Here is a 22,265-nt window from a genome sequence, read left to right on the forward strand (position 1 = left end):
ACCTGAAAGGAATGCACACCTTGAGGATATTACTTTTTATTATTGTGGATCCTTGAAACATGTGCTATTCTTTCTGCTGTGACGTGTCAAAATGGCTGCTGTAAAATTTAAGATGGTACATGAGTTCCTCATCACCTGCTCATCTGCTGCTCAGTGCTGCCACTGGTGGCTGGACACCATAATGCAACAGCCTATGGCCCTGCAATTAGCAAAACAGCTATAATTCAAACATGCTGACATTTGGCATAATAATAATAATAATAATAATAATAATAATAATAATAATAATAATAATAATAATAATAATAATAATAATAATAATAATATGGCACTCCAGGTCACCTTACAGCATATAAAATATGTGGTGAAGCACAATGGTGGACATTAGCCTGCCTACATAGCTAAAAGTGTTTGGGGAGTCACGTTTGATTCCAACACATTTTCTATCTAATTAGCATGGCTAGCCACTTTAAAAACATTATTTCCTTTAATTGACTTGAATAATTGACTAGCTTTTATATTATTAATTAAGAATTACCTTGTATATACAAATACACAATTACCTTGTGTATACAATACAAATACACTGTGCAATACTAGTTAGAATAGTTTTCTGTCTGTATATATAATATTTCAGTTATTGTGGATTCTTTACTGTTTTTTATTGCTTATTTATAATACTTGGTTTTTTTTTATCTTGTTTTTCTTTTACTATGTCTCTTGTTTGCACTATAATCTATGCTGCTGTAATCCTGTACATTTCCCCGCTGCGGGACTAATAAAGGATTATCTTATCTTATCTTGTCTTATATACTTATTTTCCTCCCAATTTTTTTTTTTTTTTTTAATTTCCATAAAGGCAAAGAAGAGTTGACACTTCAGGCTGCATTGGTTAAATGTATAAATGATGTAATATGTAGGCTACCTGATTATTTATTGTTATCCCTGGTCATTTGTATCATAAAGCCTCATTATATTGGTGCATGACAGAATCTCCCTGTTGCAAAGTATTTGTGCTTCCCCTTTAAAGAGGAACCCGCCCACTAAGCATGTGACAAAACAGGGAAGTCCACACTGCGTCTTTGCAGGAAGTTTGAATGCAACATTACATTGAAACCAAAGGGCAACATGTTGTTATCGGTCATTTCCGCTTTAACGGTGCTGGTCCCTCTCGGGCATTCAACCTTACCTCTCGTTATCAACACATGGCCATTCAAGAACGCAACGGCTGCAGGTAAAATACAGTTGCGTTACTGAGTGTTTATACGCAACAGTTTCATTCAGGAGAGTTGCAGTCATGTGACATTGTTGCCAAAACAAAATCTCCCAATCTCTCTCTCTCTCTCTCTCTCTCTCTCTCTCTCTCTCTCTCTCTCTCTCTGTCTATCTATATATATTTGTATATATATATATGTTGTTTTTTTTTTATTGTTATTCTTTTGAACATAGCTTTGCTTCTGTTTGTCTCTGGGCGTTACTTAATTAACTGGACAGATCAGATATACAGACAATTAAGCAATAAATAGCCAGATGTTATGTAACAGCACTAATCTGCAATCTGTACTTTGTATTCTATTCTATCATTTTCATTAAGATAATAAAAACAGTCGTTTGGTCACCAGATGAGTTGTAAAAGTTCCTGCAAAATAGTATTACAAAATAAAATCAGTATTCTGTAAAGTTAAATAAAGCTTTTTTTTTTTTTTTTTTTATATACACCAAGTGGAATTATTTCATTCAGCAGATAAGCCATTACAAGACATGACATTTAAACAAGGGCTTCATCTGCCCTCCTGTTGACAGTCGGATGATTTGTTGTTATTCTGGGATATCTTCCGCTTTGTGTTTTCGTGACATGCATCTACTTTGATTTGTAAAGTAACATCTAATGTCTAACAGGCTTGTTGCAGTGCAGGATCTGTAGTTTCATAAATGAATTTAGTAGCATTTGGTCATAACTGTGCGCTTTCTTTTTGCTATTAGATGACTCATCATGCCCCAAAAAACTGCATGTAGTTGTAATATCTAAGTGAATGAAGAGATGAAGGACTATTTATAATTTAATAGGCTTTAATGGCAATGATGTTTATTTTTTCCTTTCTCTAGTATTAATGATTAATTTGCTTGATATTTTTCTCATTTTATTCCTGATTAGAATTCTGATAACATATTCAGAGCTGAAGCCATTAGTCAATGGGTAGAACATTAATCACGCAACTACTTTGATCCACCAATTAATTGTTTAAGTAATTTATCTGTTAAATACATCAGCCATTTGTGATTGTCGCAGTGTTATCTCCTTTTTTTTATGGCCGTTGGTCAAAAAACAAAACCCAAACATTTAAGACATCTCTTGGGTTCTAAGGGCATTTTTTCACTATTTTCTGTCATCTTATAGAGAAAAGTATTAGTCAAACAATAAAGAAAATGATTCCCAGATTAGTTGATAATAGAAATAATTGAAATGGTATTTTTTGTCTAATCTTAACGTTTATTTATGAGTGCGAGATCAAACCCTATGAGCAATTTTCCATCATGAGACATATGTGTAATCCCTGGCAGACTCCATAACTATTATTTTCAGGATTTTCACCCTCACACTATTATAAAGTGCTTTTTTTGCAGTGTACTTACAACTCCACAACAGCTTAACCCTTCAAGTTTGTAAAACCATCAGAGTTGGGGACGGTGGATATAGAAAAACGGGCAGAACCCCACTCAGCTTCATAACTGCCTTTGCCGGGTCTGCCCTAACTATTCGATTTCCTTCAGGATGATACATTGGACATGTTCAAATTGAAACCGAAAATATTGTGACTTATCTGTCAAGTGGACTTCCACCAACTGCACAGCTCAACACGAACAAGAAATGATAGAAATGGTGTTCAAAACATCTCAAGCGGGTCCATGAAAACCTGCAGATGATTAAAGTTAACTTAAAAATCTCACCATTTAATAGATGGATAGCCTTTAATTTATCCGATGTGCGTCACCTATTTTCCCTGACTAAAAATGCTATCTGTTCTGTGGGGTGGATAGTTAAAAGTGTAGTCTGTGAGCCTCCATTGATCCGCCCATGCAGATCTCTTTTCCTTAGGGGGCTTACAGAAGCAGCTGAGAATAGCAGGCTAATCTCCTCTTCCATTCTGCTGCATTTTCTGAGTGTAAAGGACTGTAATGCTGAGTATGATATGTAAAAAAAAAAAAAAAAAAAAAAAAGGAAAAATAAAATGATATCCTGAGACAAGAGCACTTACCCAAGATGATAGACGGACAGAATTCATAGATGGATGAATCATAAATGATGAGAGGGAATTGGTGGTGGAATCACACTGAACACAGTGTGATGGTCTGAGAATTCAGTGGCAAGCTGGTGACAGAGCTACCAGTTGGTATTTTGATCCCCCATGGGCACTTGGGGGGATCAGTGACCAAATGCTTGTCAGCTCACATTCCATTTATTAGAAAATCCATTGTACTGGTCATCTCATGCATAATTTGTATATCATGTTTATACACATATTCATTTACTACATTCATGTTTATTTCAGCTTTTTCATTTGCAAATTCAAATGTTCCACTGTTTTATGTTTACTTGCGTTATTTCTTTTTAAACACATTTTGATTAGCATTTTCTGATGGAGCTTGGGACCCAAGATTTTTAATTGACAGCAACTGCTTCTGTATATGTTTGGCATTTGATAATAAATAACTTGAAACATCTGAACCTTTAGCTCATCTGTGCAGATATGTAAATGTATCTGGACACATGGATTCATTCATTTTCCCTCATTTACCCTACATATTTATAGCATAATTAACCATTACTTGTATATAACATATGACGCTCAACTGAAGCAATATCTGGTTTGTTAAATGTGTTTTCTGATATATCATTTTACATTAGCTGTCAAAATTGTTATAAAACAAGATGTAAACTATCACAGTAAAGTCTCAGAACAGGATGCAAACTTTTCTTCAGCATTGTTGTTTATAACAGACCTAATCTTACCTCTCCTAAAACGAGGTTAAGCAGCAACAGTGTTTGTTGGAATACAACAGCATGGCCCAAATTCACTGTAATGTCATGTGACCAGTGGACAGTGTTTGCTTCCTGTCCTGGGTTTGATGTCTGTCTTGTACTTTATCGTGTGCTGAATGTTTCACTGTGCTCCGTTTTTATGCTGTAGCATGGAGTGCCCTGCAGTCTGGTGGCTCAGTGTTGGATGCAGTGGAGATGGGCTGTGCCCGCTGTGAAATGGAACAGTGTGATGGCAGTGTGGGCTACGGCGGCAGCCCAGATGAGTCCGGAGAGACCACGTTGGATGCCATGATCATGAACGGGTAAACAATGGACATAAACTGTGCTTTTAATTAAAATTAAAAAACGCAAACTGTGATGGTTAGGATTTTGTTTGTTCCGCAGCATGGAGAAGCAGTTGATTGAAAATATTGGCAGCATGTGAAAATGTGCATATGGGTATTGGAACAGCTGTTTTGTTTCTATACAGCTGCCATTTGTGCTACCTGAAAGCAGCTGTGTAAGACCGCACAAGCCCAGTTGTATCTTTGCAAATCTGTTTTTGCTCGAATCTCCAGCAATGCTGTTGTTCTGAATTCCATTAAACTACATTAAGCATAAGATAGATGAAGCCTAAATGACATATATTTCATTAAAAATGTCCACACTAATTATGCACCTGCAGCTGTCAGAGTATTGTGTCACTGTCACAATTTATGCTGGTGCTCTCTATGCTTCTTTAAATTGTTCAGCTGTAATGGGTTGACCTTTCCAGCCAGCCTCTCTTTAATAAAGTACAAATTAAGATTCTCATTAGGATCTGAAAGCTTGCCAGTTATTAAATTCTTAGCTACAAACATTTACACATTCAGAAGTTAATCGCGGGAGGCAAATGTCAGCCTGCGACGACAGACAAAGGGCAAGCAAGTTTGTTATTACTCTATGGAATGTTCCTTCTTCCATTTGGCAGGAAAAGTTCTGGTTACATAGTCATGAATACATCGTGGGAAGAGGATAGTCTCCCGCACACTATCCAATATACCTGCATAAGAATCACCAGCAGACATATTGTACACTTTGACTGAGCACAGGAATCGAAACACCTGTAGAGTTAAATGCAATCCAATGGAACACCCCTGCAATAAATATGAGCTCTGTAATAAATTCAAAGTGTAATGTTCAATTTTTGATTGTGTGTCTGGGAGACACTTAACTCTATGGCAACGTGGAGACTTTAGTTTGTTGTGGTGAATAAATATTAGAAACACCTCTATGATGCAAGTCATTTCATCACCACAACAAGCTGCAGCCTCAGAGGTTTAACAGATGTAGTATTTATCGCAGGGCATTTCTAGTGAATTGCATCACACTGTAAAGGGAGTTTCTATTTTTCTGTATAATTATCCAATTGATAAATATCAGACATTGGGTAATGTCATGTTGGCTTTGTAGCATTGTATGGGCTTGACAGATAGTGCTGATTAGCTAATCTCAACCACAATATGTATGAGTTACAGATAATATCTAGAAACGTTTTTCTTGCAAACACACAAAAGTTCTGTTTACAATCATCCATCCATCTTCCATAACCACTTATCCAGTTAAGGGTCGCGGGGGTGCTGGAGCCGATCCCAGCTGTCAATGGGCGAAGGCAGGGTACACCCTGGACAGGTCGCCAGCCTATCACAGGGCAGACATATAGAGACAGACAACCACTCACGCTCACATTCACACCTACGGGCAATTTAGAGTCTTAATGCACCTAACCTGCATGTCTTTGGACTGTGGGAGGAAGCCAGAGAACCCGGAGAGAACCCACGCTGACAACATGCAAACTCCACACAGAAGGTTGTCCAGCCCGGGAATTGAACCCGGGCCCCTCTTGCTGTGAGGCGACAGTGCTAACCACTACACCACCGTGCAGCTGTTTACAATCAGTGTCACCAAAATATGAATCCTTGAGTTCTAACAAATAATCATTTATAATAAATAATAATAAATAATAACGTGATGAATGCATTTCCTTCCTCCAAAAAACATTTGCAAAAGCTGATATTTCTAAACTTTGAAACCTGCATCCGTCATAGATCAGGGGGACAATGTGACATCATTGGCAGGAACGTGAAGGTTTTCACGTCACTTGTTTCAATGTCGTACAAGACTACAAAAGCGGTGATCCACGTAAACAAAACGTCTCCATATCGCTACAAGAAGTCAAAAATTTCAAATCTCTTGCAACTTGCATCCATTAAACCAGTATTGATCTTAATGTTCTGGGTCTTCTTTGTGACCAGGGATACAATGGAGGTGGGGGCAGTTGCAGACCTGAGAAGAATCAAGAATGCCATTGGAGTAGCGAGAGCTGTGATGGAGCACACCGACCACACACTGCTGGTGGGAGAGTCAGGTGTGTGAGGATCAATATCCACAAAAGTTAAAAAAAGAACAAAAAAATGGTTAATGGTAGAAGGGATTATATTGACATTTAAAAATCAAGTCACATATTTCACCATGTGTGTGTGTATAAATGAAATGAACTGACCAACAGAGATCTAACACATATGTTTAAAGGAGACACCTTGATATTTGAATTTGCATTCGTGTTTTTTTTTTTTTTTTTTTTACAGCTCTTGAATAAGCTTTGATCCAAAGATCATGAACATCAGCAGGGGGCGATGAATGCGTGGCCTTCACTTTTTTTTTTTATAAAGGAGCAGCTCATCTCTCTGCAAGTAATTTAAAAGAAACTGAAGGCCAATGTTGAATCATTTTATTACATTATGATAAGTGACTTGTAAACCAAATAATACGACTCCTATTTCAAGATACCCCCCCCCCCAAAAAAAGAAAAAAAAAAAAAAAAAAAAAAAAAAAAAAACTTAAACTTGATTCAGTTTGTTAAATCAAATATGCATCCTAATTGAAACATCATTCTCATGGGGTCGGTAAGGACACTGCTGTTCAAAACAGTGGTGATGTGGGACTCGTCCTCCCTAACAAGCCACAATGAGAAGCCTAAAATGAGATTAGATTGCCTCCAGCCCCTCCTTTGTTTGTGACCCCTTTGTTTTTCTTCTAACCCAAGGTCAACGCCGACCAGATTGTGTAGCGTGACCCTGAAACTATTGCCTCTCTCTTTATAGCTTCTGTGTTTGCTGAAAACATGGGCTTCATCGCAGAAGACCTGACTACCAACAAATCTGTGAATATTTTCTCACAGTGGCTGAAGGGCAACTGCCAACCTAATTATCGAAAGGTGTGTGTGTGTATTAGAGGGTGTGTTTTTCTCACTTGTATTGGCTACAGGCGTGCTGCTTCTAAAAGATTGATAATAAGCAGGGCAAACTGACAAGCATACTAAAGAAGTTCATAAAAAAAAAAAAAAAAAAAAGGCAGCTTTTGTGGTGGAGGTGATGCCTTAGAGCGCCGGGGTTGTTTCTATTCTTTAAAACCAACCTGTTCACTTCCTCAATAACGCCCCCTACAAATCTCCAGTATAGGATTTCTTTTTCTTTTCTTTTATTGCTTCAGAGTGTGTGTGCAGCGCCCTGTTGATCAAATGTACACCCTTTTTCCACTTGGTGCGATACACAGTACACAGACCTTCACTGATTGTCACTGAGCTGCTTTCAATACAAAATATAGGAGTTAAATGCTTTGTTCAAGGTCATCTCTAGAGTGGTTGATGAATAGAAAAAGAGTAGCACTTCAACCAACCCATGTTTTGCCCAACCGTCCATGCCAATGAATCGTTTTGTTTAGCGAGCGCAGTGAGGTTATAGATTTGGTTATGAGTTGTAGAAAACATGCAGCAGTAAATACTGACAAATAGTACAAGATACAAAAGAGTTGAATGTACAAAGTATTGGTCTCCATACAAGTATGCGTTCAGTACTTTTTTTTTTCTCCAATGGGATTGTTGCTGAGGTCACACGAGAACAACTGAAACTCCATCCTGTATAACTAAAGAGAATGTTTTCAAGGTTTTTTTTTTTCCTCCACCCTCATGGAATGGAATATTTTAGACTTTGCTTTATGAATTATGCACAGGCTTTTTCATTTAGCAGACTAGTTGCTCCCAACTTTGCTTTATTAATGACACGATGGAAGCCCTGTATAAAGGTAATGCTGATGTAGACACATGCTATATGAAAAGCCCTTTGCTTTAACATTTAAGTTTACCTTTTTTTTCGCCGCGTTGTGTTCATTTAAACTCACAATTTGACATTTTCTAGCAGACTTCCACTTACGTCTAACATCAAACGAGCAGGATGAACTTTTTTAACACCTCCCTGCAGGTTAAGCTGGTGCATCAGTCACTCGTAAGAGCAGAGAAGACAACTTGAGGTAGAGAGACAGGGAAACCTTTACTGAAACTACGCTACCCTCAGGTACACCAGTCCAGTCGGTCTCAATTAAACATGGGATTTGACTGCAGCGGGGATTTAAAATGAGTTGGTTTGTTCATTTAATGGTTCAGTCACTGCAAATAAGATACTAGAGAGAGTCCAAACAGGACAGCACTCCTGTTCATCATCAGGTGCCAATCCACTTGTAAAATTCGAGCCAATAGCTTTATTTCATTACACGACAGCAAATGGCTGCATCTTATCACACGCCTTGATTATGAAATTATGCAAACGATCGATGATGTTTTTTTTCTTTCCTGCCAAAAGAATGTGTTTCCAGATCCCTCCAAGTCCTGTGGACCCTACAAGCCCAGGGCGACAGTGAGACAGAACAAGAGGGCACAGCACGCCAATACGCGCTCCCACGACACCATAGGTAGGTTTTATGTGTGAACGTGAAGCCAGCTTTCCTCGGGCATTTTATACAGTTTAGTATGTAAGCACTTCGTTGAAACTAGGCATGGATGAGAGAGTGGAGCAGCATAATGGGCCAAAAAGGAACACAGACAGAACTACTGGAGTTCTGATGTAGAGGTTAGCAGGGAACAATTCACTTCTGGAGCTCTTACATTTTTGTTTCAGTCTAGAAGGTCACATTGTTAAAGTGGACATGTGCTCGTTTTCAGGTCCAAACTTGTATTTCTGGGTTAGTACTAGAACATATATTCATGCTTTAATGTTTTAAAAAAATCCCATTCTTTTCCTCACACTGTCTGTCTGAATATACCTGTGTTCACCCTCCGTCTGAAACGTTTATTTTATCAACTGTCTCTTTAAACCCCCCCAAATTTTTTTTCAGTCTGCTCTGATCGGCTTGCGAGTAAAACATGGCTCTCCTTCGCAAATAAAGTACTCAAGCCACAGGCTGCATATTCTAATGAGCCTACATGCAGAACTGCTTGTTGAATCACATGTCTTCTGATCCAGTCAGCCCACAAAAACAAACACACTGGGATAAGTTATTTCACAGTTTGTGGGTTTGGAGGCATTCCAGGTACCCAAATGTATGAACACAAGTAGTGGAAAAAAAGCAAGTTTTCCATGATTCAATTCAATTCAGCTTATTTTGTATAGCCCAGAATCACAAATTACAAATTTGCCTCAGAGGGCTTTACAATCTGTAAAAACCCTTTAACAGGGAGAGAAAAGGAAGAAACCTCTGGGAGAGCGACAGAGGAGGGATCCTTCTCCCAGGATGGACAGAATGCAATATATGCCACGTGTACAGAATGAACAGCATAACAGAGATACAACACATTCAATGTATAAGACATAAATGATTCATATAATCACAGTAGTAAGCAGAGTAACGGAGGACAAATTAAGAATACTGATAAAAGCAGCAATGACTATAGTAGAATTAAAATAATGATATAGGGAATAGTATTAGTAATGTGACTAATAATAATGATATATCCCCTTTGGAAAATTAAATAAAACTTAATTTAAATTTAATTCAATTATTGTACCTACACAAATTGTATTTTTTTTTTTACCTGCCCCAATCTTAATGTGGTCTGAGCTGGACCATTGTGCTGAATAGGGCACCTGGAGTCGTTAGGAATTTAATATTGTGCTGTCAAAAACCTTGAGCAGTATTAGCGCTGCCTCACACAAGGGCTTTAAATTACTTTTTCTTTAGCTAAAAGGATGTCCTGGGGATGGCTGACATTTCAATATCACTTTTTTGGTTTTTTTGCTCCAGGGATGCTGGCTCTTGATGGAGACGGTCACCTGGCTGCTGGAACATCGACCAACGGACTAACTCACAAAGTTCCAGGGTATGTAGACCACTGTCATAATCTACAGCAGTGGTTCTCAAATTGGGGTACCTGTACCCCTGGGGGTACGTGAAGGCACTCCAGGGGGTACGTGAGATTTAAAAAAATATATATTTAAAATTAGCATCCATTCAAAAAATCCTTTAAAAATAGTTATTTAATAAATATTCAATAAAATATAAGTGTAAGTTCATAAACTGAATTTAATGCAACAATGCAATCGTCAGTGTTGACAGTTTAATAAATCAGACACTGATGGCAGAGCGCTGTGTATTACATCTTTTTTTCAACCAAAAATGCTTTGCGCTGGTTAGGGGGTACTTGGCTAAAAAAGTATTTCACAGGGGGTACATCACTGAAAAAAGGTTGAGAACCACTGATCTACAGAATATCATTTTTTAACGCATTCTTTTTTTCAGTTGTATAACATTTTGAATAAGTACATATATGAGAGTATTTGGTAGAGCTACTTATTAGAGCAATATCTGTGGAAAGTGCTTACGCTTTGGGGATTTTTTCCCCCTGTTTGACAAGTTTTAGTTTGGTTGAAAGGGTTCCATAATAGATTCAATTAAATGAAAAATGTTCTGCATATGTGGCATCAATGTATGTTTCAACCTTGTTCTCATTCCTGTCCTGCAGTCGTGTTGGGGACTCTCCTATCGTCGGAGCAGGGGCCTACGCAGACAGCTCAGCTGGCGGTGCTGCTGCCACCGGAGATGGAGACCTCATGATGCGCTTTCTGCCAAGGTACCTGTCGTTTGTTGTGGTTTCTAACTCGGTTTCCAAATGCACACAAAAATACCTTCCTAGCAAAAATAGTCATCCATCAGAATTTTTTCACAACAGTGGTGCATTTCAAATTCCATGAGAAAAAGTTGACTGGAACTCCTCTTTGCACACTAACCAGGGTTTATTGGTACTTTTTTTTTTTTTTTTTTAAATTATAGGAATGTTATTGTTATTTTTTTTTTTTTCCACAGAACTTTGTTTCAGTGACTATTGACATCTGTGTCGAATACAGTTTTCCACAGCCAATTTGAGGTGTGAACCTCTTGCTGAAAGTGCAACCACAGTATTATAGAGTGGAGGTGTGACTGCATTGCCCCAAAACTGTCATATGTACATTGCACAGGAGAAGTGCTATTTCTTGGAGACTGAACTTGCTGTTTGTTTCCAGGCTGTGAGAATTTGGCAGTCTCCAAAGGGTTATATATTTTGTTTTTTTTAAAAGATTTATTTAACTGGGATAGTTTTGGGAGAACACGTACTGTTTTTCTTTAAAGTTTCACTCGGCTTTACATTCACAGTCACGCACAACCACACCTGAGGGGCCGCCTATTTCAATTATAGCTTTCTGATTCACTTCCTGGAAAACGATTGAAGGTTGCGTTTTTCAAGAAGACCTTGCTACTAGAGTGGACTGAAGTGTGTTTATCTTTCATTCTCAATGCCAAACACATTTGTTGTAAGTATGATCACAAGCCTTGCTAGGGACTGTCTAAATGTAGCAGTAACACATCACCAACAGTAGGCCTTGTTAGAATCGGTCATGATGGTCCAAAAATCCTGAACCTTTCCTATAATAAGTGTTATGAAATACATTTAAATATAAAAACCACTTCAAAATCCCAAACTATTACAAGGCAATTTTTGAATTGATTAATTATTGTTCTATACATTTGACTGCAAATGGCGTTAATGATGCAGTTATGGTCAATGACAAAAACTTTCTCCAACTTAAAGTATTGTGAGGCTGGCAGTTTAAAAAAAACAAAAAAAAAACATAGATTTGTTTGCATCAGATTTAACACACACCAAGCACTTCCCCATCCTCATCCTGGTTGGTGGCCTTGACAGCACTTGTTAGCTTGCGTACTAATGTGTACTACATGTAATCCTGCCAACAGTTACTTGGCCGTGGAGCTGATGAGGGCCGGGGCAGATCCCTCGGCAGCCTGCAAGACGGCCATTTCCCGAATCAAGAGGCATTACTCAGAGTTCTTTGGAGCCATCATCTGTGCTAACACAACGGGCCATTATGGTGAGTGTTAAGGTTCACAAATAGGGACTGCTCAGACACTGCCAAAGGTGTTAAGACACACACGCTCGCAGCTACAGGGATGTAGACAAGCAGATGTATAAGCGTAGAAACATTGATAAGGGCAGTATTTCTTATTCAATTTAATTTGCTTTAAAGTTTTATGAATAATTCCAAATATGTTAAACTTCCATGATCATGTTTTTGAAAAAAAAAAATATTTAAGATAATAACAAGACAATCTGTTGTGAATTAGGTTTGAACAGATGAAATATCTGAATAAAGCAGGTTGCTTTTAACCTTTCTTTAAATGGTGATCATTAAAATATTATTGATACTGAGTTTTCACATGCTTTTAGATTATTGGCACTTAATATAACATTTTGAGCCAAAAGTTATCCAAACTTTGAGTACACAAGCATTAAAATATTTTTTATATACAACAAATTAGTGTCTCTTACATAGCCTTACTACAGTGATCTCATAGACAAAGTATTTAACATTGCCTGTTTGGCAATAAAAGGATGAATCAAACGTGATATTTGACTCTGCTTTCACAGATGTTTTCAGAGGTCTGTCTAATAAAAGGGATGTGATAAATCGTATTAGCTCTTATATGGGTGATCTATATGCAGATCACAATTTAATAACATTTTAAATTTTGCCTTAATGGGAAGGGAGTACAAATGTTTGACCTGTATGTGTTTAACTTGTTTCTCTTTATTTCCCTAAGGTGCTGCCTGTAACAAAGTCGCTGGCTTCTCCCAGTTTCACTTCATGGTGTCAAACTCAGAGTCAGACACACCACTGCTGAAATCTGTGGACTGCTTCTAAATGGTGTATTATTGCCTGAATCCCTTTTATATACTACTGAAATGAAATACGACTCTCCATCCTGTATTTTTTAGGCTTGTTTTAATTCAAAACTAAAATGAAATTTAAAAAACACAAAATGTCACAGTGCATGTAAATTGATTCTGCTTTTACTTGTTTGTGTTCTATATTTATTCATAATTATTGTGATAACTTTGAAACACATATTTGAAAGATGAACATGATACAAATACAACGCACATTTTTGTACAAACAAGCAGTTGGGTGTGATCTAAAAAGGTCACACAGTTAAAAGATATTCTCCATTGAATGGTTGTTCAGTAAAAATCTGTGTATTTCACGACGTTAAAGAGTCCGTTCCTATATCATATCCATACAAATGTATTTATATGGAACATATAGACTGCAGAAGTAATGCACTGCTTGCTAAAACACGTTAACAACCAGGGAGGATTGAAACTCCCGGTCCATTCTCTGCCCACTGGAAAAAGTCACACTGTTTACCCTTTTGAAAGCTGCAAATGTAGAAATTCCGTCCATTGTTGGGTCCCAGTTTCAGAACTGTCCTCATTAAACAGCGTTTCCCGTGGTGACAAAAGGGGAAGTGCGAGTCAGCCCACTGCAGCAGAGGAAACAAGGTTTTATTAACTATGTTGTTAGATTTTATTTCAGGCATTTAAATTTGATGCCAACATATTGCAATGGTTGTGGCTAAGCTAAAACTAAAAGATACTTCAAAAAGGGATTATTCAGGCTACATAATGCCGTAGAGATAAGTTGCTTTCCATATTCACCTCGAAGAAGTTACACTTGGTTTCTCTGGGAAGCGAGCAGGAGTAGAACTGTCGTCCCTTATTCTCCCCGTCCTTGTGGACCACTCTGAGGACAGCTGGGCGACCATGGGATGCACAACAAGGGGCACTGGGACTGGGGGAACCGGAGGGGCTGCGGCTTGTCGTTTCCATTTTGCGCTTACTGACAGGAGTGAAGAGCACAGTCTTATTATTTTTGAGACAAATAGAAAAATAAAACACAAGTGAACCTGTCACATCAACCCTTATTAGCGAACAAACAACCTCTCTTCATCCGTGTGTGCTGATATGTGTTGGTAATAATGGTATTTGCATTGCAAACCCACTATGGCTATTCATCAATCTTAACTATTGTTTTTTTTTTTAACAATGTTGCATTCAAATTCCACAGTCAGACGCTTTTTCATCCCACTTATCTCCCTGAGGTTGCAAAAAACTTCTCTTATTAGAAACTTATTCATGAAAAGCCAAGCGAGATCTTCACTCACCCTGAGTTGGGGGCTCCATTTTGAGCATTGTTACTGGGAAAGGGGCTGTGATCAATTCTCATTTTCTTGGATGGGTGACTGTAGGAGGCCAGTGATTCCCCATTGGAGAGCTCGGCACTTTGCCTCTGCCAGCCACCAGAGGCATAATTGGGGCTTGTTGTCCCTTGGCAGACGCTGTATTTATATAAACCTCGCTCCGCCGCCAAGGAATTCAAATGACTGCCGGCCGGGGAGAGCGGGGAGTTTACGGGCTTTGGCTTCTTGCTCAAGTCGGAGAAAACAAGGGTGGAAGTCCCGAACGCAGACCTCCAGTTGACTTTGAGCTCCTCCTGTGGCTTCTTGAAGGCAGTGCAGGGGTATTTAATCAAATCAGTGGTGAAGGGTGATGCCTCAGTGTTAATGTCATCTTTGTGGACTGTGGAGAGACGGAGCCAGAGAGAGAAACTCATTTCATGTTCAGCAGCTGCAGCTTATTCTGATGCACTGGCTGCTCCCATAAAAATGCAGGTTGTTGTCGGCTTTAAGTGGTTATCTTGCTATAAAATTTACCAGTAAGCAGCAGACTGCCACGCTGTGTCGTCAAAATAAAATGTCACACAGTCTGTTGTGCTGAAGAGGCGCTTATGCAAAAATTCTATGGAATGATCCCCCCCCATTCTAAAAAACAAGTAGGCGGTGTTTGCAGTAATGGTGAACTATGATGCCTGACATCAGAGTCATCAACACAGAGCTGGGGTTCAAGTATCACTCTTCCCCATCCTCAACAACCATCGACGTGCCCTTGAGCAAGGCACTTAACCACCAGCTGTTTTAGTGAAGCAGCTCAGTTGTCAACAGTAGAAAATGTCAATCTATATAACTGTACATATGAAAATCTGAATATTTAAGTCAACTTTCTGTGGGGAAACAAGTGTCCGTTATTCATTTACCCCCGATTTTTAAGGAATAGATAATCCAAAAAGGTGTCATTGTATTTTGCAAATATGTTTGGCACATGTACAGTTAGTGGACTCAAGTACAGTCCCTGTAAAAATGATTCACTCCCTTAAATCTTAGGGCTGCTATTCTCAACACCTGGTGGAACTCAGAGAGCCATCTAGTGGGGTGCTGAGGTACTGCCACATGGTTAGATTGGCAATCACAAAAGCTATTACATTTTTTTATATCTAAATTTACTCAACAATTCACATAAATGAAAAAGAAAAACTGTTATTCAAACAATGCATAATTCCAATGACCAGTTAAATTATGTTATTTCACCGATCAGGCAGAGATGCTATTAGCTAGCTAGCGTAGCCTCTGATACGCAAAATAGATCGGTTTTTGACACAACCCTGTACCAGTAAAGTCCTTTACACACCGGGGATGGGTTTTTTTTTCTGCGATTGATTTGCACGTCAATAAATGTATATTTTTTGGGACACTTTGAGTATTTTCACACAGTGAGCATCTTGTGAACATCTAGTGAGCCTCAAACAGGTTGAGAACTCATGTCTATGGCAAAGTGACTCTACAAAGTAATCTAAATTCATTTGAAATGTCTTTTTTTTTAAAAGGCACCGTAAATGCAGCCACATGGCTGGCCAAAGTCGGATTTGTTTGGGTTATCTGTACCAACTGCAGGAGTCTAGGCCAAAACAAAGGTTGGCATTTGACAACCAGCCATGCTTGGAAAGCTCGGCACAATAAAATGAGCCATGGGCAAACTATAGTCTTGAGTGGTCTTCTCTTACAGCTGCACGATCAGCTATCATTAAAGAAAAAGAGTGATTTATTCAAAATTTGGCAGTATGATCGGAAAGAAAACAAAAAACAAATACAAAGTAAACCATTCGGCTGGGGTTTGTTGGTTGCATCAGAGAGACAGCAGGGACATTTCCTTCAAACACTGGTTCACTGCTGCCATAAACTCAACATAGTCAGAGAAAAATGGCCAACTGACAGTGTGCTGCAATATACTGTACACACACACACACAACTACTGAGTCAGTTTCACTTCAACAGCTTGTATTGGTGTCTGGTGCCTTGCTCAGAAGTACTTACGCTTCAATGGCAAACAGTTATCATTCATGGGTCATTCAGCTACACAGTAAAAACTGCAGCTACTATCATTTGATCTCTTGCTAACAAGGACCTTCTGTCACCCCATTAAACTCAGCGACCGTACAAACAGAACATTTCACTCACCCTCAGGTCTCGGAGTGAGGCAGGCGTCACAGGCTTTTGCCGCTGGCTGGTTGACGAGCGTGCAGAGTTGACAGGCCCAGTCCTCTTCCTCCCTCTTAGCCACGTTATCGTTGGTCCTGTCATTGCGGGCCCAGTTAATCAAACTGTTCCTGGCTGGGAGCTTACTGGACAAAAGAAAACACAAGAGGGACAACGGTGAAAACCTTCTGACGCTTAAACAGAGCGTACTAATGAGTCACACGTGTTCACTGCAGATGAAATAACGTTGCTGTGGTTTTTTTTTCGCTATAAAAACTGGATATTTACAAACTTTAGGCAACATGTTTGGAAGATTTCTACATTTTCTAATAATTTGTCCACACCATTTATATCAATGACGGGGTGCTTAACATTAGAAACACCTCTTGGTATAACATAATTACACAGCAGCACAACATACAGACCATACAGTTGAATTAACAACTTTCTAGAACAGTTTCAACAAAAACGGAATATTATATTTGTAATGAAGGGAGGATTTCTGGAGGGACCTAATAAACTGGCGACTGTATTTCCATTTATTTTTGGGAAAATTTGTCTTCCATGCTGGGAAATTTGACATAAATGACTGTAAATTTCGTTGCATTCATTTACAGTTTTTCAAAATGATTTACAATGCATTTTTATGTAAACAAATAATCTGGGTTATGTTTATAACAGGTATTAATCCTTAGTAACTGCAAAGTGCAAAATGGGCAGTAAATATAAAATATATAACATATACTGGTATTGTTACTCGATTCTAGAAAATGACAGGCAAAGAGAAGAGGCAACTTTAACTCGACAAACATTCGCAGTTCAAGCAGAGGATGAAGGTACGCGACAAGGCAACGGGTTTCACATAATTGCTCCGAGCATACATGTTAGTGCTCTGACATGAAGCTCGACTATGTTTGACAAGAAGGCAAATCTGCAATGCCAACAGTCATGGAGGAGGAAAGTAGCAGCGGCTTTCAGGAAACTTTCCTCACAGATTGCTTTATCAGCTGTGTAATGCGTTGTAAGGGCTTTAGGCTCTAACCCCTCGCAAAGCTTTGCTCAAATACAACCCAGGAGGTGTTGAGCCGGTGCCCTGTCTGGCAAACACAGCCTTATATGCGCATTAATTCCCCCCCCCCCCTCCCCCCCCTCCCCCATAACACTACCCACTCCCTGCCAAGCCCATCTGTCTGCAAAGATGGCCTCGCTAAATTTCAGCGTATTATCTAAAAGGCTTTAGAACTTTTTTTGCAAAGACTAGGTTTTGAAAATACACACCGTGTCGCTTCTTGGTTTTCGAATCAATAATATAATCATTCAAATGTTTTAAGTAAAATCAAATGTAAAAAAGGTTTTTATCCTATATTGGAATAGTTTATCTTAAAGATGAAGCATCATCTAGTTCATTCTAAAAAAAAGAAAAAAGTAAATACACAAAAATGTCTTATTTTTCTTACTTCAGGTACTGGAAACATTCTTGGTATGAACTATTTTTGAGCAACACCGAGACCAGACTCCACTGAAACAATCCCTTACAAGAATGCAAGACAGTACCTTTTCAGTCAAAGTGCCAAATGTCTATGAGGATTTCTACCTGACGTCGACCCCGCTGGGATCTCCCTTCTGACAGCTCCCGCAGAAGTAAGTCATCCTGCCGTTGTCTCCAAGACGACAGACCGTGATGACATGAGAGCACTGGCCGCACTGGGGACGCTTGTAGACTTTGTAATGTTTGTAGAGAGGAGAGCCAGATTTGCGACACTGATAGAGATGAGGAAGGCAGACGAGAGTGAATAAAAAAAGATGAGGATAAAGAGCAAAAGGAAAAAAAGACACCCTTACTTATCTATTATGCATGGACAGGAATGTTTGTTATATCTTTTCTCTAGGCACTGGGGCTTTGGCGTTTTCTCTCCTTCCTCTGCAATGCTGGATTTTAAGTTAATCTTCTATTGCAAGTCAGTCTAAATGAGGTGCTAAATACCTACAAGTAAATGTGCATGCACACACAGAGCTACCATTACCACAAACACTATTGAAAACACATCTGTTTTTTCTTATTGATTTAGAAACATCTAACCTTGTAAAACAGAAGAGTGAAATCACGCGTCATCTTCACCAAGTGTTGGATCTGCTCGTCTTTCAGCTGTTGAACCTAAAGAATCAAGAGTCACAGTTGAGCTCCGGTTCTCCGCCAGAGAGTGAGCAAACCTTGTTTGTATAGCTCTTCATTTCAAGACAGAGATGAAAGGCACTTCACAGTCAGCAAATCAATAATACAAGCATATAAACAATAAAAAACACCAGACGGGAAGGAGAAAAACTGGATTTAAAATGATGCAACGCGGAAAAATGACATACAATGTATTTTAAAGACTTGAAGCCCAGGCAGTGAGAACCTGACACAGAGTAAAGAAAAAAAGATCTACAGCACACAAACATATAGCACTTGTAGCTTTTTCAGGACAGCTAGGGGCTTAATAATGGAGCTCATAAAGATTCAGCGCTCCCAGAAGAAGGGGCCAAAAGTCCTAGATTAATGTTTTGTTCCAGCATGCTATATTTTTAAACCCCATCTAAAACTTTCCAAAGGTGAGCTGAGCCAGACCAAACCCCTGGTAATAGGAATAGTAATAGCAGTATCCATGCCACAAAGTGTCTCTTACTGGCAATGGATAGGTCACAAAAAAATGTAACATAAAAATCCTGCTATTCTTCTGCAGTTTGCTTTATGAAGATTTTCTCTAAGATAATTGTAAAGCACTGAATCTTCGGATTTTATGCGATCTGATTTCCATATCGTGAATAGTAAATATAAAAGTGATGTTTTTTATAAAAATGTTGAGAAACTCTATTTGAGTCTCAACAAAGACGATATATATTCATGAAAATAAATGAAAAAACATCCCCGATTCCGAACGGGCATATCCGTGTCGCACTGCGCTGGTTTGTCTTTTCCCTGTTTCACCCTCCTCATTGCAATGCATCAAGAGCTTAAACATTTTTATTTATTTTTTCCTGTGAGAGTTGTCTTGGCATTGTTATTCTCTTTTTTATTTTATTCTTTTGTGTTCCTCTGCTGAACACAATCCATCATCTTTCTCATACCTTCACGGCTGGATGGAGGCCCGAGTCAAACAGGGCTTCGTTTTTAATGATGTTGCCGACTCCCGGCATGACGGCCTGGTCCAGGAGAACGTCGCAGAGCATCCTGCTGCTCTGGCTCCTCACTGCCTCCACGGAGCGGGGGAAGCTGAACTTCGGGGAGCACACATCCAGACTCTCCAAGGTCCTCACCCTTTGCTCACAGTCCTCCGTCAACCTGCAGGCAACAGTGGAGGAGTTTAGAAAAACCGCTGCTATTGAACGGGGGTGCCGCGAGGTCAACTGGTGCATTCTCGAGGTCACGCCTCTCGAAATCGTTTCATACATACTGTTTCGGGTTTTATTTGTTATGAGCTAGGACAGCGTAGGTTAAACCTTCAGACGGGCAGAAATATATGTCTGTCTGGCTACTGAATAGTACTCCGGGACCTTATAGTCAATGAACAGGATAAATGTGGACGCTGTGTTTTTCATGCAACAATAGCCGCCGTCTTCAGACACAGACTAATGTAGGACATGCCCACTGAATGAGACTCATACTCCAAGGTGAACTTCTGTCACCTCAATCTATCTGGGCGACGCTGGTGTCCCTGTTACCTTATTTCCACCGTGCTGTCAAAGAAGCACACAGTGTCGTTAGTCAGGTGTATTTGCAGCACTGGTGCGGAGCCGGTTCTTTCCTTCCTCTCAGCGGGGTTTATACGCATTGATCCGTTCATCCCAAAATGGACTCTGAAAGGATGTGAGCATTAGAAGAGAAAAAGGAGGGAAGACAAGAAATGACACATTCCACTTACAGACAGCATGTCTCAATTTGTATAGCAGACTTGGAAACATAATGACAGCAAGGTGGCCCGGTGGAAGTGTTCTCAGGCGAAGCACCAACACTTCAACCTGCTTGCTCACTTCAATCCAGCTGTGTATCCTCTAAAGGGGAGTGATTGATTTTAATTTGATGATTAAAATAAGTCTAAGCTAAAATTGTGACAATAAGAGCTAGGTTACATGAAGACATATACCGCGTATATACTGTGAGACTGTATCAACTCATAATACAAGATAATATTGTTTTTACATTTGAAATGATCCCTTTAATATCTCTGGCTGTATTAGACCATTGCAAATCAATTCAATAAGTATCTGGACTTATTGAGTATTTGATTCAATGGATTAGCCAAATACAGACAAATCTTGTTTCTCAATTGTCTTGACATACTCTATTGCTGAAATCTTACAGGTAATATAAACTGACTGTGTTACAGAATTTGGTTTAACTCCAAAACTCCAGGTAGTATTGATGGAGCTACAGGTAAGGTTGCTAGGAGACTGTCACTGAGTTCCAAAAAGTATAGTTGTTTTTTTTACATACTACAGCTAAAAAATATGAAAATATGAACTGTTGCATGCAGTGTGCATTCAATTGGGAGGCATAACATTGTACTTTGACCTTCTTGCTTATATAGCATTGTACATTTCCCCACTGTGGGACTAACTAAGGATTGATTATTATTATTATTATTATTATTATTATTATTATTATGATGGGAAACGCCTGGCTGTCGCCTGATCAAAGATTCTGATTGGTTCTTAATTTTGACAACAAACACCCACATTTTGTCTTAAATCCAAATTCCCTGTGTAATTTAAGATAAGATTGTAGACTATTAATCTTATGTTGCACAATTGAATCTGTTAACAAACAAATATTGTGTGCTTGGTAGTAATAAATGTTGTTTATATAAAACAAAAGTGCTTTACATGACAGATATATAAAAAAAAAAAAAAAAAAAAAAGGGTACAATACAATGCCAAATACACACATTTCCACATGTATAATGCAAACAAATTAAAATAAATCTGAAGGTGGTTTACAAACTACAAGGATGTAAATATCACTGTAACTTCCTGATTATTCTCTATCACCTGAACGCAGCTTTCTGCAGACTTGATCTATTAACCCTTCATTTCATCTCTCACCAGCCTTATCTTTTGTCTCTTGCATGCTATATATATATTATGGTGCAATGGGTGTTTGAATGCACACATATACATTGTAAATGCACAGATATCCACATTACCTCAATGCTTTCCGACCAAAGTACATGAAGAGCTCTTTGCCCACAGTTTGCACTCCGGTGTATGCACAACCAACAAAACCGTGGAAGGCATTTCCTGCAGGGTTGTTTTTCTGTGCAGAGACATAAAAAAATGGAAATATTAAAGCAGCAACAGCTTTAAGACTTCAGTGGTGTATTCATATCACATGACTTACTTTGGATGTCACCAGGCTGCCTCTGGTTTCCTTTAGTTTCTGTCCCTGTTGGACTTTACAGCGGATCTTCTCTCCGTTCAACGTGCAGCCCGGACCTTCAACCATCTTCCAGTTCAGATTCAAACAAAAAAAGTAATAATTAGTACAGTGAAACCGTCCTGCAGAGGTTGAATGGGGAATAAATAAAAGTTTGTTGTTTTCGTCTCGATTCCCCCGCCACGGGATTCAACTGTGCGCATGTGTGGTGCGGTTTGTATCCGGGAGGAGGCGTGACATGAACGCACCTATTACTGTCAA

The 22,265-nt window shown here is 38.9% G+C and overlaps 2 protein-coding genes across 2 annotated transcripts; one reads left to right on the forward strand and one right to left on the reverse strand.

Annotated features, from left to right (window-relative positions):
• Window positions 1-1,097: 1,097 nt before the first annotated feature.
• On the forward strand, window positions 1,098-13,086 carry aga (aspartylglucosaminidase). Its single transcript, XM_054597474.1, has 9 exons — window positions 1,098-1,234; window positions 4,191-4,344; window positions 6,316-6,428; window positions 7,165-7,277; window positions 8,698-8,806; window positions 10,136-10,211; window positions 10,854-10,961; window positions 12,122-12,255; window positions 12,986-13,086. The coding sequence occupies exons 1-9, from the start codon at window positions 1,129-1,131 to the stop codon at window positions 13,084-13,086; spliced, it is 1,014 nt and encodes a 337-aa protein (XP_054453449.1). The 5' UTR covers window positions 1,098-1,128.
• A 434-nt stretch (window positions 13,087-13,520) lies between these two features.
• neil3 (nei-like DNA glycosylase 3) lies at window positions 13,521-22,206 on the reverse strand. Its single transcript, XM_054597473.1, has 10 exons — window positions 21,969-22,206; window positions 21,775-21,884; window positions 20,294-20,428; window positions 19,700-19,913; window positions 18,672-18,746; window positions 18,186-18,352; window positions 16,574-16,737; window positions 14,387-14,801; window positions 13,881-14,061; window positions 13,521-13,705 (listed from the first exon to the last, which is right to left on the reverse strand). Exons 1-10 carry the CDS (start codon window positions 22,071-22,073, stop codon window positions 13,523-13,525), a joined length of 1,749 nt encoding a protein of 582 aa, XP_054453448.1. The 5' UTR covers window positions 22,074-22,206; the 3' UTR covers window positions 13,521-13,522.
• Window positions 22,207-22,265: the final 59 nt, after the last annotated feature.

Source organism: Anoplopoma fimbria, chromosome 4 (genome assembly GCF_027596085.1).
Source record: "Anoplopoma fimbria isolate UVic2021 breed Golden Eagle Sablefish chromosome 4, Afim_UVic_2022, whole genome shotgun sequence".
Taxonomy (NCBI): Eukaryota; Metazoa; Chordata; class Actinopteri; order Perciformes; family Anoplopomatidae; genus Anoplopoma; species Anoplopoma fimbria.